Source organism: Oncorhynchus nerka, linkage group LG16, assembly GCF_034236695.1.
Source record: "Oncorhynchus nerka isolate Pitt River linkage group LG16, Oner_Uvic_2.0, whole genome shotgun sequence".
Taxonomy (NCBI): domain Eukaryota; kingdom Metazoa; phylum Chordata; class Actinopteri; order Salmoniformes; family Salmonidae; genus Oncorhynchus; species Oncorhynchus nerka.
In genome coordinates this window covers 8,259,006-8,271,414 of record NC_088411.1, presented here as the reverse complement: position 1 = coordinate 8,271,414, position 12,409 = coordinate 8,259,006, and the positions used below count along the sequence as shown (strand labels likewise).

The 12,409-nt window shown below is 41.3% G+C and overlaps 1 protein-coding gene across 1 annotated transcript in view; it reads left to right on the top strand.

The window, feature by feature from the left end:
• Nucleotides 1–762: 762 nt before the first annotated feature.
• The window catches only part of LOC115143972 (rab11 family-interacting protein 3-like), a 104,513-nt gene continuing 92,866 nt past the window's right edge, over nt 763–12,409 (top strand). The window contains exon 1 of the mRNA XM_029684483.2: nt 763–3,944. Within this exon, the coding sequence (XP_029540343.2) occupies nt 2,274–3,944 (1,671 nt within the window). The 5' untranslated portion in view covers nt 763–2,273. The remainder of the gene's footprint in view (nt 3,945–12,409) is intronic.

The following is a 12,409-nucleotide window of genomic DNA, read 5'->3' as shown; positions in this document are numbered from 1 at the left end:
TTCTATATGTGGGCAATCCTGATTGTGCTCTGAAAAAAAAGTCACCAAAGTGAAACATATCCTCACCTGTAGTTCTCCCGGAGAGCTTTTAGCAGAACAGAATGTGCTCATAAATTTCGAAATGTCTCTGTATTGCACACACGCAATCAACTGGGCTTCCCCACTGACATCAGTCGATTTGTCCAACTGCAGAGAAAACAGACCGGAATAATTCTCATTTTTTCACAACATACAATGACATTCAAGACGATTCTGTGCTTCCAACGTTGTTGCAACAGTTTGGGAAGCCCTTTCCTGTTTCAGTACTACAATGCCCCAATGCACAAAGCGAGGTCCATACAGAAATGGTTTGTTGAGATCTGTGTGGAAGAACTTGACTGGCCTGCACAGAGCCCTGAGCTCAACCCCATCGAACACCTTTGGGATGAATTGGAACGCTGACTGCGAGCCAGGCCTTTATCGCCCAACATCAGTGCCCAACCTCACTAATTCTCTTGTGGCTGAATGGGAGCAAGTCCCCACAGCATTGTTTCTACATCTAGTGGAAAGCCTTCCCAGAAGAGTGGAAGCTGTTATAGCAACAAAAGGGGACCAACTCAATAGTAATTGCCCATGATTTTGGAATGAGATGTTCGAATAGCAGGTGTCCACATACTTTTGGTCATGTACTGTATTTTTGCGTTCTATTTTGGAAACTGCGGTTCGTTCAATGCGCGTGCGTGAAACGTCACTGCTGTATGCGGCTGAGGGGGGTGGCAGGGGCATTTGCTGCTGATGAAATTGTGAACGGCCTCTGTTCTAGCTAGATATTGGCAACATATTTTGTATGTTTGACACATCTCGGAGCATCTTCTGACGGTCATCATGTCTTTGGAGTGCGTTGGGATGGTAAATACATTTCGAGAGGCCGGGAATAGCTGAAGAAATTTTAAGCAAACAGACTGAATATGTTCCTGACACAGGTGGATGATTCTTGGAATAACGTTAAGTTAGCTATCTTGGATTCGAAACGTATGGAGAAAAACACCAAACGCGGATGTAAATTAGAATTATTGACAAAACGAACAAAGTAACTTTACTGGGAAGATTACATTTGACAAAATGTCCTCATAGCCAGTCCAATTTAGTTTCAGAATCAGAGATTGACCATTTGGCTTGTTAGCTAGTTAACGTTTGCTAGCGAATTAAAGCGTCCTTCAAGATATGGGGATGTTTGGAAGCGTTAAGTCAATGTTATTAAACATGTCAGTCGGTAAGCAAGCCCAACTATTTCAATTGGACATGCCTTATTTAAAAAGAGTCAAGCGTTGTTAACTAGCCAAGTTACCTAGAAAGCTATTTATTTACTCACTCCAAGGTTGGCGTATTTTCATCCACTGGCACGCACTGTCAAGTACAACGTAAATCGCATTGGCTAAAAGCTAGCTGGCTAGCCTGTTACAATGGTCACACTTTGCAACCAAATTGTGGATAACTTTTTGGACCTTGTTAGCACATGTTAACTATTTAAAATAACTTTAACGCGTTCGTGGTATTTATTGCATCCAATTTATAACATGTTATGCTAAATATTTTCTAACTGATGTGTTAGGCAGTCAGTTGTGTAAGCAAGAAGGTCCCCTCGCGTTAGTCCCAATGCAATGAATGAGTGTTTTAGATAACACGCTAAATTGATCAAGTCACTTACTATTACAGGAACTCATGTTTTTGTGTGTGATATCGCTTCACGTTTTTTTGTGACTCATAGCGACCTTTTATGACGTTAGCCTGTTGTTGCCTCATTAATATGTTGGTTCTTAGAACATTTCTATTTAGTTTTAGCGCTATTTTGATAAGTCACATGTCACCAATGTATTTGTTGAATTCCAAAGTACAAATCAAAGATAATAATTCTATGGAATTAATTATAAATTAATCTGAAAATGCAAATTTGTCTAGTTGACAACATTTAAAAAGTGCATGCTTAGACGGGGTAAATGAGTCGAGGATCATTTAGGCAACAACTAGGGCAAGTAGACAAATCAATAAATATGGGAAGTACACTGGTTTTAAGCACTAAGGTGTTTACACAGTGCTAACATGTCATAAATTCAAAACGAGTCAGTGAAGGCAGGTGTTTTATTTACCATCATGCAACATCTGCCCATGGATCTCGTCAAGGACGTTGTCTACCATGTGTAGAATAACAATATTGAAATTGAGGAAGAATTGGATGTTTGTTTTGAAATAAATTATAATTTTCTAGTTTACTGGGGAATTAGCTATCTACTCAAATGGAACATACTCTGATGTCTAGCCCTCTGGGATATTCAGAGTGGGATTCAGAATGCATACCCTCCCACGGATTCCTCCTCGTGGATTCAGACAAAGGAGCCATGCTGCCTCAGAGAGAAAGTGATCAGACAGGTTTGGATTTCCAGAAAGTCAACCAGGGTGTATCTCTAAGCCTGGAAGAGCTTTTTCAGGAGAACGCCTTAAATTTAGATAGCCTTTTCAGGACCTCCACTTACTCTGGTGGAGACCAGATCTTGCCCTGGGAGGGATGTCAATCTAATCATTCCCAAGATGTCCCCCTGGGTAAACCAGCAGAGGTATCGCCTCTCAAAGACAACATTGAGGAACAAAACAATGTCAGTGACAGCCCACTACCTGGGCTGTTATTCTCCAAAATGGCTCATTTGTTCAGGGACATCTCAGCCTGCGATGAACAAAATCCACCTCTGGGTGACAGAGACCCTGTTACCTGTCACAGGGAGCTGATAACCCTCAGTGAACATCCTTCCACTGTGAAGGTTTCAGATAGGACTCCAGATACTAACGCTGAGGCGTCCTCTTTGTTGATAGTTCACCTCTTATCTGAACACTCCCCTTTTCCCTCCGGCCCTGCTCCTTCAGATGAGGTAAACCCACAAGGTGTCTGTGAGAAGCTTTTATTTCCATCTCTGGATCAGGACAGAGGCAAACCTCCTCCCTTGCAAGGTGGGGAGACTGTGCCACCTGAAAATGGGGACAAAGGTTTATTCCTAGGACCTGTGACTAATCGGCCCACAGTCAGTAACATTACCTCAGAAGGTTTACTTGAGAGCAGCCTCTCACACAACACCATCCCTTTTGACCGCCCTAGCCTATCTCCAGAGGTTCAGGTGGGATCTGTGCCTTTGCTGGATCTGGAGGTTCCCGACTGTGGCCCCAGCCTCTACCCTACTCATCTCGACTCACCTACCTGCACAGGTGCTCCATCGGATTCAACTGCAGAGGATTCAGAGCAGGAACACACGTTGGCTACTACAATCCTGACTCTATCAGACCACAGAGGTGAGGGGGACTCGGCCCTCCTTCTGAACTCCTCACCATTGATTGAACCCCTGTTGCCAAAGGTACTCTCTGACAGAGATGCTTCGATCCTGGGTCACCTGCCCAGTGGCTGTAGCTCAGATAAAAATGGCTCCCAGGATTTGATGGAAGACAAAATTATCTTTGATGTTACTAAACACGAGGGAGAGGAGAAAATGGCTCTGGATCAGTGCAATACCTCAGATGCGCTACGTGATGAGGAAACTTGGGACTTGAAACTACCCGAGGCTATACAGGGTGACTGTATTCCTGCTTTACAAACTGAACAGAGCGATGAGGTAAGGTTGGCAGACTTGGACCTATTTGCCAGAACCACAGATTGTCACAAACAGGATAGTTTTGATGGCCTGGTGCTGGAGATGAATGGTTCGTCTTCTGAGTCTGGATGGACAAGTGAACAAGCAGTGGAGAATCTGTCACTCTCTAAGATGGTGGGGTCTGACTCCATGCCTGTGGTTCCCATAGTGAATCGGAGAGAGGAAGACCCGTCACCTCTGAAGGTCGTGTTTGATGCTCTGGACCAGGATGGGGATGGATTTGTACGCATTGAGGAGTTTATGGAGTTTGCTGCTGCCTATGGGGCTGACCAGGTGAGACACACCTCCTTTTAGATTTTAGTCTGTGTTGTTTTTGTTATTCTGGTCCCAGTCAGTGGAGTATTGAGTATAAGGTTATGGTTAATTGGCAATATGATAGGGTTCTGTATGCTTGTCAGCCTAGAGATCATTCTAAATTATTTACTATTGATTCTCCACTTTACTTTAGAGAGCTTCCTTTAAAAGCTTAGTTAATTACATAAACTGAAATCCATCCCTCTATCAGTGTTTCCTCAAAAGGTTTCATTTGTAAGCTATTTTGTACGAAAGGCTGGGCAGGCAAGCTAACTGGTAGGCCTTTGCTAATTATCACAACCAGTTTCAGAGTAAAAGGAGCCTAGATTATACACGTCAGGCAACATATTATCACATAGAATAGGCATACACTCTTATTTGTTCAAATGCTTTTCTTTTCCATGATGGGGGAGCTCACTGGTGGTTTACGTTACCCCAAAATGCGATATAACCATAATCCTGAACACTAGGGCTTTGCTGAGCAACACAGGATATTTTATAATTCAAACCCTAAAGGCAAACCTCCAGCTTTGATTTATTTTATCAGCAATAAAAGTAAACTAGACTACAAAGGGTTTGTTAATACACTATTGAAACATGACCAGACAAGGCTTGAGAATATTTTCATGCGTGAATTATGTGAGGATGGTCAGTGTTCAAGAGCTGGGATTTGGCATGAACGTAGTGATAAATCTGAATGAAAACATGGGCTGAAATACATTCTGACAGGGCTGGCCTAGTACCTTCAGCCTTCTTATTCAACAAAGCAAGCCACAAAGATGACCAAATGTATCATTAGGCAACATACCTCATCCCATTGTACTGGATAATCTTGTGAAATGTTTGCTCTGTCCTGCCCCACCTGTGACCTTCACCCATTCTCCAATCTCTCCCAGGCATCTTGCGTTACACCCAGGCCTATCACTTCAATTATGTGGTTTTACTTAGGAAATGTTGCCATGTCAAGAAAAACATACAAATGCCCTCCACTGCTGTTGGGCAGCCTAATCTCCAGACCTGAACCCCATTGAAAACTTCTGGAATGTGATCAAGAGGAAGATGGATGGTTACAGGCTGTGCTGCTAGAATTTTTGAGCCAGGAGTGGCATAAAGTCACCCAACATCAATGTGAAAAGACTGGTGTAGAGCAGGCCAAGACGCATGAAAGCTGTGATTGAAATTCAGGGTTATTCCACCAAATATTGATTTCTGAACTCTTCCTAAGTTAAAACATTAGTATTGCGTTGTTTAAAAATGAATATGAACTTATTTTATTTGCATTATTCTAGGTCTGACAACACTGCATCTTTTTTGTTATTTTGACCAGTTGTCATTTTCTGTAAAAAAATGACCAGTTGTATTTGGGAGAAATGTTGTCAGTAGTTTATAGAATAAACCAAACATTTTCATTTTACCCAAACACATATGTAAGTAGTAAAACCAGAGAAACTGACAATTTTGCAGTGGTCTCTTAATTTTTTCCAGAGCTGTATTGGTCATGGTCCTGAGTGGCGCAGCGGTCTAAGTCAGTGCAAGAGGGATCACTACAGTTCCTGGTTCAAATCCAGGCTGTATCATATCCGGCCGTGACAATTGGCCGCACAATTGGCCCAGTGTCATCTGGTTTTGCCGGGGTAGGCCGTCATTGTAAATAAGAATTTGTTTTTAACTGGCTTGCCTAGTGAAATAAAGGGTAAAGAAATATATACTTCTATATAATCTCTTACAGAGCCTTTTCATAAGTCCACTTAAGTTTCTTAAACTGTCTTCTGACTGTGATTAGAGCGATGTTGTGCTCTGATGCCAGCAGTTTCCAGACTGTATTTGCTGATCGCCCATCATCTTCAACCATCTATCTGTGAGTCGATGGCTTGAGTAGTCTCGCTGGAAATTGTAATGAAAGTACTGTACAAAGTAAATATTTTTTATTATGGTCTGACATGTCTGCAGAAATGCAGCAATTTTGTAATGTGTTTTGTTTGGTAAATTGTTTTGTAAATATTAATTCACATTTGTGGTGCCACTCAGTAAACAATTAATTAAATCAATATTGTTATTAAAATATTTTTTTATAATGAAGGGGGGTTGGTCAGGGAGTTAAAAAAAAATGAACCCCAAAAGTTTCTTTGAGGAACCATTATAAAGAGTTCTTCTAATAATAAATGTTATCAAGTGTTCTTTGAAGAACTTATAAGGGTTCCCCCACAGTTTCAATTTGAAGAACCCCCTGAAGGATACGCCAGAAACCTTTTCTTTTTAGAGTTAGGAGTAAATAGTCAACTATTTCAGCATTGTTTCACACTGCTCTGAGACAAGCAAGACTACTTAATAAACATATACATTTTAAAAGTTATTTTTATTAACCCTGTGTTGTAATTGTATAAAAGCCCCTTAGATATTAATTTAGACTCTTCTAAATTTTATGGATCTGCCAGTATTTTCATTTAGAGATTCCAGTAAAGAAATGTGTATGTAGAAGGTTAACTTTCTTCACCAGTTCTCTTACCATTTTGTACAGTTGTGTGGTTAACCTACCAGTTGGTGTAACTGTAATGTTATTTCTCTTGAGAGGAATTTTGCTCTTCACTATCACAGTATTAAACATTTTCAAATGCATTCATGAATTAAATTGCTTTAGCCGACATGTTTCGGTTCATCTGATGAAGGATTGACCCGATCTATAAGCCCAGGACAATAGTAAAACGGGCCATCAAGCAAGGGCGAGAGAGAGAGAGGATCGTAACACACAGTAACGCATGGAATATAGCAATACGTTTAATATGCAATGCAGATCACCTCCTATTACCCTTCTCAGGGGTTTAAGAAGTGTGTGTGTTCAGTTATTTGTGACATTGTGGCATTTAAAGCACATTGAAGATAGGATTTGAAGCAATAGCCTATTGCTTCTATCTGCTTGTGATCAACTATTTCAGCACCGTTTCACGCTGCTCTAAGACAAGCATGGGGACTGGTCTTGATAAATCAATGAGATTTTTATTTTCACTGAATATCCGTTTGGGTATTGGTTAGACTACAATTAGGGTGTGAAAATGTTAGGATTATTTTGCTCTTAGTACTGTAGCCTACTCCCGACCGGTCACGTTGTACAGTGCCATATTTTCCTGACGGAAACATTGAGGGTTTCATTTGAAGTTTTTCTTGGAATAGAAACACCATAATATTAATCAAATTAATTAAGCTACATTTCTTAATCAATCCCATATACTATGTTCTTACAAAATGTTTTAAATTCTCTAGTACAGACAATATTAATGACTGTCAAATGCTTCTCAAAGATACCCTCTGGTGATCAGACTATCACTAACTAGCATTAATGGCAACAATGGCTGACACTTAAATAACGTGCCAAGGTGTGCTGCAGTATGACGCAACCTTTACAGGAAGAACCACTGTACAGAAATGGTTTGTCGAGATTGGTGTGAAAGAACTTGACTGGCCTGCACAGAGCCCTGACCTCAACCCCATCGAACACCTTTGGGATGAATTGGAACGCTGACTGAGCCAGGCCTAATCGCCCAACATCAGTGATGACCTCATGTCCAGGCTCTGGCTGGGCCACTAATGTACATTCAGAGACTTGTCCCGAAGCCACTCCTGTGTCATCTTGGCTGTGTGCTGAGGGTCATTGTCCTGTTGGAAGGTGAACCTTCACCCCAGTCTGAGGTCCTGAGCGCTCTGGAGCAGGTTTTCATCAAGCATCTCTCTGTACTTTGCTCCATTCATCTTTCCCTTGATGCTGACGAGTCTCCCAGTCCCTGCCGCTGAAAGACATGATGCTGCCACCACCATGCTTCACCGTAGAGATGGTGCCATGTTTCCTCCAGATGTGACGCTTGGTATTCAGGCCAAAGAGTTCAATCTTGGTTCGATCAGACCAGAGAATTTTGTTTCTTGTCCTTTCTTGTCTTGAATCTTGTCCTTTCTGTGCCTTTTGGCAAAGCGGGCTGTCATGTGCCTTTTACTAAGGAGTGGCTTCCGTCTGGCCACTCTACCATAAAGGCCTGATTGGTGGAGTGCTGCAGAGATGGTTGTCCTTCTGGAAGGTTCTCCCATCTCCACAGAGGAACTCTGAAGCTCTGTCAGAGTGACCATTGGGTTCTTGGTCACCTCCCTGACCAAGGCACTTCTCTCCCGATTGCTCAGTTTGACCTCTAGGAAAGGTCTTGGTGGTTCCAAACTTCTTCCATTTTAAGAATGATGGAGGCCACTGTTCTTGAGGACCTTCAATGCTGCAGATATGTTTTGGTACCCTTCACCAGATCTGTGCCTTTATACAGTTCTATCTCGGAGCTCTACTGACAATTCCTTCGACCTCATCGCTTGGTTTTTGCTCTGACATTCATTGTCAACTGTGGGACCTTTATATAGACAGGTGTGTGCCTTTCCAAATCATGTCCAATCAATTGAATTTACCAAAGGTGGACTCCAATAATGTTGTAGAAACATCTCAAGGATGATCAATGGAAACAGGATGCACATCGACAACAGCCACCCTCGAAGCAGCGTTACCCATGCAGAGCAAGGGGAACAACTACTCCAATTCTCAGAGCAAGTGACGTTTGAAACGCTATTAGCGCGCACCCCGCTAACTAGCTAGCCATTTCACATCACATCGTTACACCAGCCTAATCTCGGGAGTTGATAGGCTTCAATTCATAAACAGCAGAGCTGCTGGCAAAACGCACAAAAGTGCTTTTTGAATGAATGCTTATGAGCCTGCTGGTGCCCACCATCCCTCAGTCAGACTGCTCTATCAATTCATATACTTAATTATAACATAATAACACACAGAAATACGAGCCTTAGGTCATTAATATGGTTGAATCTGGAAACTATCATCTTGAAAACAAAACATTTATTCTTTCAGTGAAATACGGAACTGTTCCGTATTTTATCTAACGGGTGGCATCCATCAGTCTAAATATTCCTGTTACATTGCACAACCTTCAATGTTATGTCATAATTACGTAAAATTTTTGGCAAATTAGTTCACAATGAGCAAGGCGGCCAAACTGTTGCATATACCCTGACTCTGCATGCAATGAACGCAAGAGAAGTGACACAATTTCACCTGTGTCATGCGGGACAAGGTGGGTGTGCAGGAATCAGACGCAGAGAGAGAGTAACGGAGTAAAGTGCTTTACTATTGCACACCAAACTGATAAGCCCAATACAATACAGGGCGCAGGACACTATACCAGACAACCCAAAACCACAGGGTGTCCAGTATAGAAAATAAAATACACTACGAACTAATATGTACACACGCAACAAAAGACAATCCCGCACAAAACAAGGGCGGGTCAAACTACTACATATAGGGAAGCTAATTAAACCAAAATACACACAGGTGAAACTAATAAGACAAAACCAACAGACAAACGAAAAAGGGATCGGTAGCGGCTAGTAGGACGGTGACGACGACCGCCGAGCACCGCCCGAACAGGCAGGGGAGCCAACTTCGGCGGAAGTCATGACAACCTAGTTAATATTGCCTGCTAACCTGGATTTCTTTTAGCTAAATATGCGGGTTTAAAAATATATATTTCTGTGTATTGATTTTAAGAAAGGCATTGATGTTTATGGTTAGGTGCACGTTGGAGCAACGACAGTCCTTTTTCGCGATTGCGCACTGCATCGATTATATGCAATGCAGGACACGCTAGATAAACTAGTAGTATAGTCAACCATGTGTAGTTATGATTGATTAAGTTTAATGCTAGCTATCAACTTACCTTGGCTTCTTACTGCATTCGCGTAACAGAAGGGCTCCTCTTGAGGCAGGTGGTGAGAGCGTTGGACTAGTTAACCGTAAGGTTGCAAGATTGAATCCCTGAACTGACAAGGTAAAAATCTGTCTTTCTGCCCCTGAACAAGGCAGTTAACCCACCGTTCCTAGGCCGTCATTGAAAATAAGAATGTGTTAACTGACTTGCCTAGTTAAATAAATATTAAATAAAGGTGTACATTTTTTTTTTTTTTTTTTTTTAAATTTGGGCAAAATCGGCATCCTAAATGACCGATTTCCGATTGTTATGAAAACTTGAAATCGGCCCTAATTAATCGGCCATTCCGAATAATCGTCGACCTCTAGTCCTAACCTATGTACAGATAATGCTTGGTTATTCCCTCCTTGCTCAGCGGTAATCCAACCTTCTCAGTAATGAGGTTGCAGAAATGCATTGCTCTTTCTGGTGTCTGCACCATAATTCATGTGAATGAGTGAGATGCCATGCCATAAACAAAATATAGCCTAAAAAGGTCCATAAAGGCATTAAGCATACGAGTGTGGGCCTATAAAGTTTGTTTATAGCAACTTATCTTCTCTATGTGGTAAATGTTGTCGTTCCTTGTGGCTTTTTATTTTGCCTGTAAGCTTCACAAATAATTGTATTTTCCTTGTGGTGAAAGCTCTTGGCAAGTCTCTTGTGTGTAACCAAAAATGTTTCACAAGTAGGTCTGAGCAGAGGAGAATTCATTTCTAGCCTAGCTAACTTCACACTGCCCGGCCTGTATAGGACATTCCCTGAATTGATCATTGTAGATGGGTGAAGAAATTGCATGTATGGTGTGATATCAGATATCTGATATTTGCATTGTTATCGTGATCCTTTAATGGGTCCTCAGAGTTTAATGCAAATCCCTTCCCAGAATTATTCCAGGAAGAGGAGCTAGTGATCTTGTGGTGTGACAATCAGGTAATAGTGTGGCTGAGTGGGAGGAGAGAACAGTGAACAAGAAGAAGACAGATAATACAGTGCCTTCAGAAAGTATTCACACCCCTTGACTTTTTCAAAATGTTGTTGTGTTTCAGCTTGAATTTAAAATGGATTAAATATAGCTTTTTTGTCACTGGCCTACACACAATACCCCATGATGCCAAAGTGGATTCATGTTTTACATTTTTTTATTGTTACAAATTAATTAAACATGAAAAGGGGACGGCCTGAGTCTAAGTATTTAATCCCTTTTGTTATGGCAAGCCTAAATAAGTTGAGTAAAAATGTGCTTAACAAGTCACATAATAAGTTGCATGGACTCCCAACTGTGTGCAATAATAGTGTTTAAAGCTGCAATATGTAAATGTTTGGGTGACCTGTCCAAACTCAAATAGAAATGGATGTTATAGATCTGTCATTCTCATTGAAAACAAGTCTAAGAAGCGGTATCTTTTCTATGTGCTTTTTCTGTGTTTCCCTTAAGTTTAGTTTTTTACTTTCAGTTTTGTACACTAGCTTCAAACGGCTGAAAATAAAATATTTTTGGTTATGGAAAAGATATCTCACAGCGATGGTAGAATGATTCTCTACACTATTCTTGCTTATTTGTCACATAAACTGAAATTAAGCGAATAATTCTAATTTTAGCATCCAGGAAATGGCGGCATGATTTCTGCATAGTGCATATTTAAGGTTTTTGAATGACTACCTCATCTCTGTACCCCTCACATACAATTATCTGTAAGATCCCTCAATCGAGCAGTGAATTTCAAACACAGATGAAACCACAAAGACCAGTTTTTTTTTGCAATGCCTCGTAAAGAAGGGCACCTATTGGTAGATGGGTGCTGGTCTCACCCACTCTCTTACTCGAGGTGTGAAGAGAGGTGTTTCCTGTGTGTTATAATGACCCTGCCCTCAGGTCGACTGGCCTGAGGGAATCAAGTAAAAAGCTCCATTGCGGGGGAACATCCACTCTCACCTCTGAAATGTCAAACTCCATCTCATTCTCTGCTGTTAAAATATCTGCAATCGCTTTAAACGACCCATCTATTCACTACCACCCACCCCCTGGTCAACCTAATTTATGGAAGATTTGCATAGCAGAGATGGGGAGCAGGAAGGGCTTGACTGTAACATTTAACCTGAACTCTTACATAATTTTAGTGTTAAACCACAAAACAAGGCAAGCCGCTCCCATCTCACCTCTATAACGTCAGCTGAGTTTAATCGACTAGCTGGAAACATATGTCGGTCTATCACCTTGAGGGCTGTAAATCTCAGTCAATCGACAGTTTGCTAAGAGATTCAGCTGCTCCCGCTCTGTAGTCGTGGCCAAAAGTTTTGAGAATGACACAAATATTAATTTTCACAATGTCTGCTGCCTCAGTTTGTATGATGGCAATTTGCATATCCTCCAGAATGTAATGAAGAGTGATCAGATGAATTGCAATTAATTGCAAATTCCCTCTTTGCCATGCAAATGAACTGAATCCCCCAAAAACATTTCCACTGCATTTCAGCCCTGCCACAAAAGGACCATCTGACATCATGTCAGTGATTCTGTCGTTAACACAGGTGTGTCAATCATGGTTAACTGCAAGGAAATACGTGCCGTCATCATTGCTTTGCACAAAAAAGGCTTCACAGGCAAGGATATTGCTGCCAGTAAGATTGCACCTAAATCAAACATTTATCAGATCA